This window comes from Rhagoletis pomonella, unplaced genomic scaffold (assembly GCF_013731165.1).
Source record: "Rhagoletis pomonella isolate Grant_MI unplaced genomic scaffold, Rhpom_1.0 Rhpom_scaffold_00003, whole genome shotgun sequence".
Taxonomy (NCBI): Eukaryota; Metazoa; Arthropoda; class Insecta; order Diptera; family Tephritidae; genus Rhagoletis; species Rhagoletis pomonella.
The window spans coordinates 24,647,771-24,651,758 of NW_023458557.1; the positions used below are offsets into that span (position 1 = coordinate 24,647,771).

A 3,988-nucleotide genomic window follows, 5' to 3' on the forward strand; every position below is an offset into this window, starting at 1 on the left:
TGGTATTATTTCCTATTTAAAAATGAAATAAAGCAAATTTTGCCTTATTGCACCCTCCCAATGCATCACCAGAAAGTTTCTTTTCTCAAATATTTCTTTAAGATCATGGTAACTGAATTGATTTTTTATATGTAGTAGAAATTGAGTTAAATTGGTTTCAATGATCGGAGGAGTAAATTTAAGTAAATAAGGTATTAAAGAGGTGAATAGTACCTTTTCACTTTGATACTATTTCTCTAGGTTGATATTCTTAACAACTTAATTTATATATCGTCGCACAGTGGTCCAATGTGCAAAGCTGGGGTATTTTAATTGAATTTTTTGTGTGTAATTTTTCAATAAAATTTTTATCAAATATGCAAGAATATTGTCTACTTAAGAGTAAATACATCTTTGTTTGAAAAAATTTGGCTACATACAAACATAACGGTATCCAAAACTCATAGTAAGCCATAAGTGAACAATGAAATTGTGCGTGCAACGAAAACTGAGTATTTTTAATGCTCAATAACTTGTTTAAAGAAACTTTGTTTTAACTTCATTTCTTTCTCCGTCATTGTTTTAAGTAAGAAAATTCAGGAAATGTAAAAATTATTACCGAAGTGGACGCACATATTTTTTTGGAGCTGATAAAATTTTCATCTTTTTGGTGAGTACCAAATTATTATTTTTTTTTGTTTTTGTAGAAGAAATCTTTCTTATATGGCGGAATATAGATCACTTACTATACTTATTCTCTCAACTGATGTATATACTAATAGAATCCACAACAAAATTCTGCGGCTAGCTGCGGCACCCATACATTTATTTTCAATTTTCGAAATGACTCCTAAAATTTCAAGACAGGAAATTTTTGATTTTTGGCTGTCGACCCCTAAAAATGAAAGACTTGATGGAATAATGGATTTTGTACCAGGGAATATCAGTTTAGGATCTAGTGATAGAATCAAATTTGTTAAATTGAAATCATACGTGCGAAGTTAATTCAGAATTTGGACCTAAAGTGGACAAAAGTTTTCCAAAAAAAGAGAGCGGTTTGTTACTGCAAATAAAGATTGGCTCGAATTTGAAATAGACTTGTCACAATTTGTGTGTTCTAAGTTTGGTAAGCCGACATTTTCTGCTGGTAGGCCAGCTAAAAGTTTTGAAGATTGTTGCCAAAAAGTTAAAATGAAGAAATCTAATGAGCTTTCGAAAGTTATCGAACCAGATGTATTTCTTTTTGGCCACTGAACTAAAAATGAGATCTTCAGCTACGCTACTTAATGAGCTTTTAAGTGCTTCTCCAGAAAGAGGTACTGCTATTAAGAAGGTCATATTGGCAAAGAAAAGTCCCAAAGGTATTTCGCCTAAAGAAGCTCTCGCACTAATAACACCGGCACACAAAAAAAAATTAGTGTGGTGTGCATTTGACCGGACCTACCTATGGTTATGTATTTCGACCCGCAGAATCCGAATTTGAATTCAGTTTGGCCAATATACTTCTTAAATTGCGAGAAAACTTCAAAACTCCGTTTTTTATTGCCGATTTTCACTATTTTTGCGGTTGTTTTTTGAAGTTTTATCGAAACCCAAAACCTTGGTTGAAATATCTAATATATCTGACTCATGAACCGAAACCGAACCAAAATTTAAAGTTGGGTACACATTTTTAGAGGCTACATCGGGTGAGCAACAATTTATCAATTCGAGAAATTAATGCGCTGATGAGAGAACGAAAACTCGTATATCGAGACGATAAAGTGGCCGGTAATCTAAAGGTTAGATGAGGAAACGGCCCTAAAAGTTGTTAAGCTTGATCTGACTTTTTAGCAGTTTTTTTATTATATACATATATTAGGTGGCAGATTCCGATCCGGCGTCAATACAGTATATACATAAAGGACTTTCTATTTTTAATTCATCCCAAATAGTTAAAAAAGTTTTAGATATGCAGGTATCTATAACCGTGCGCAAGTGCTTAAAAAATTTACCAGAAATTTACGAAAAATTTAACGATTTTTTAATTATATTGTTCGTAGGCGTGGTCGCCAGCCGATCTTGCACATTTTATGAGCAGAAGTTGTTAGTCATTCAGACATAATTTGTGCAAAATTTCATCCCGATACCTACCTTAGTTCTTAGTATAATAATTAAATTACCCTAATAGAGCAGATTGGACCACTGTGCGTCGCCTGGATAAAAGATTGTCGTAAACGCCATTTTGACGACTTTCAGTTATAGATGCAGTTTCAGATTTTAAAATAAGATCTTACGATTGGTGTTATTAGTTTTTGGATATTTCCTTTATTTTAAACTAATCAAAATCTTTTAAATGGCGTTGACCATGTTTGGCTATCTCATTTAGTTTTCGAGGTTTTAAGTAAAAAGTATCGTTAATTTAGTACAAACTAGTGTTACATTTTGCCGCATGTAAAGTGGCTGCAAAATAGTTGACAAATATCGCATACGACAAAATTTGACTAAAGAAAATACTTCATAAATTCAAATATAATTTATAATAAACGATAAAAATAAAATAATTTAACAATTTCGTGAACTAGTAAAATTCTCCGAGACTTTGGAGACCATCTATCGTCGCGGTTTTGAGAAATTGCATTCCAAACTTCAATCGCGATTTCCCAAAACCCGCCGAAAGTAACATACGACAATCTTTTATCCAAGCGATGATGTGTGTAATTATAGTTTCATTGGATGCACTCCTTTCATAACTGAGTTATGTTTCTTTTTCAATTTACAGAACCGACGATTATGGGTCTAAGAATCAAATTATAACGTCCATTGCATAATAATAGTTTCCAACTGCGAAATTTTGTACGGTTATCATTATTAGAGGGCTGCTATACCTGAATTCTTGGACAACAATCATCTGATGAAAATATATTTTAGAAACATCTAAAATAGTATGCGCGGGAGGATTAGATCCAAAAGGATGGTGTGCATATATTTGCGTGTATGACTGAATGAGTTAAGGAGTACAGTATTCCCCACTTAATTGCACTTCAAAAATTGCACAATTTGGTCAATTAACCGATACATGTTTAGTTGAACAGTTTGTCTATTACAGAAGTTCCGCTAAATAAGACAATCTAATCAATTAAAAGAAAATGCATGTGTGCATTTTAAATCATGATCAAATTTAATAATATAGTTTAAACTTTAAACAAAAAAGGATAAGGAATAAAAACAATTTATATTTATTATTTTTCATACGTAAGTATTTAGACTTGTCCTCACATTTTGGGAGATAATTGTTATAAAAAAAAATAAAATAAACATAAGGAACACTTAACCGGGGGAAATTGAGGGTATATCTCTTTTCAATGCCACATGTTTTTAACCAATTATACGGGGAAACCAATTATCCGGCTTCAATTATGGGGGAAAATTAACATGGCTTTTTAGGCAACATTTTTTTTACCGATAAGGTAATTGAAATAAGCGGGAAATCAATTAACCGGGGGACAATTAAGCGGAGAATACTGTATGTTAATTGATAGGTTTCAAGTTCATATCTGTCAAAGTCATGTTATTGTTTGTACGTTATGTACTTAGCACACTTATTTATATGCTTATAGCTACTTTGTATTATCTTTTTTTCTGAAATGTTTGTATTGTATAATATGTATATATCTCTGTATTTAATATTAAATAAATTTCTCACTGCGTTAAACTTTATGAGTCGATTACGGATAGCAACGCGACCACAGTTTGGTTGCCAGATGGCAACGCAACTGAAAAGAAAATTTGTGTTACAAATAGCAACTAATACCATGTCCCCACCAAAAAGTTAACCATCTCAAATCGAACTTAACCACATCACTAACTATTGCTGTCCACACCAGTGATCGGACTTCTACCACATTGTGGTAGATCTGCCACTTTTTTGAGCATCTACCACATCTACCACACAAGGTCTGAAATCTACCTCATATTCGAGTTTTTGAGTAGTTTTAGTTAATTTTAAGAGCAAAAATTGTCTAACACT

The 3,988-nt window shown here is 32.4% G+C and overlaps 1 protein-coding gene across 2 annotated transcripts in view; it reads left to right on the forward strand.

Annotated features, from left to right (window-relative positions):
- The window catches only part of LOC118735089 (probable phospholipid-transporting ATPase VD), a gene marked incomplete at its 5' end in the record, with an annotated part of 309,599 nt that extends 306,332 nt beyond the window's left edge, over positions 1 to 3,267 (forward strand). For both annotated transcript variants that reach the window (XM_036464700.1, XM_036464702.1), the window contains 1 exon segment: positions 2,741 to 3,267. In XM_036464700.1, the coding sequence (XP_036320593.1) occupies positions 2,741 to 2,789 (49 nt within the window).
- Positions 3,268 to 3,988: the final 721 nt, after the last annotated feature.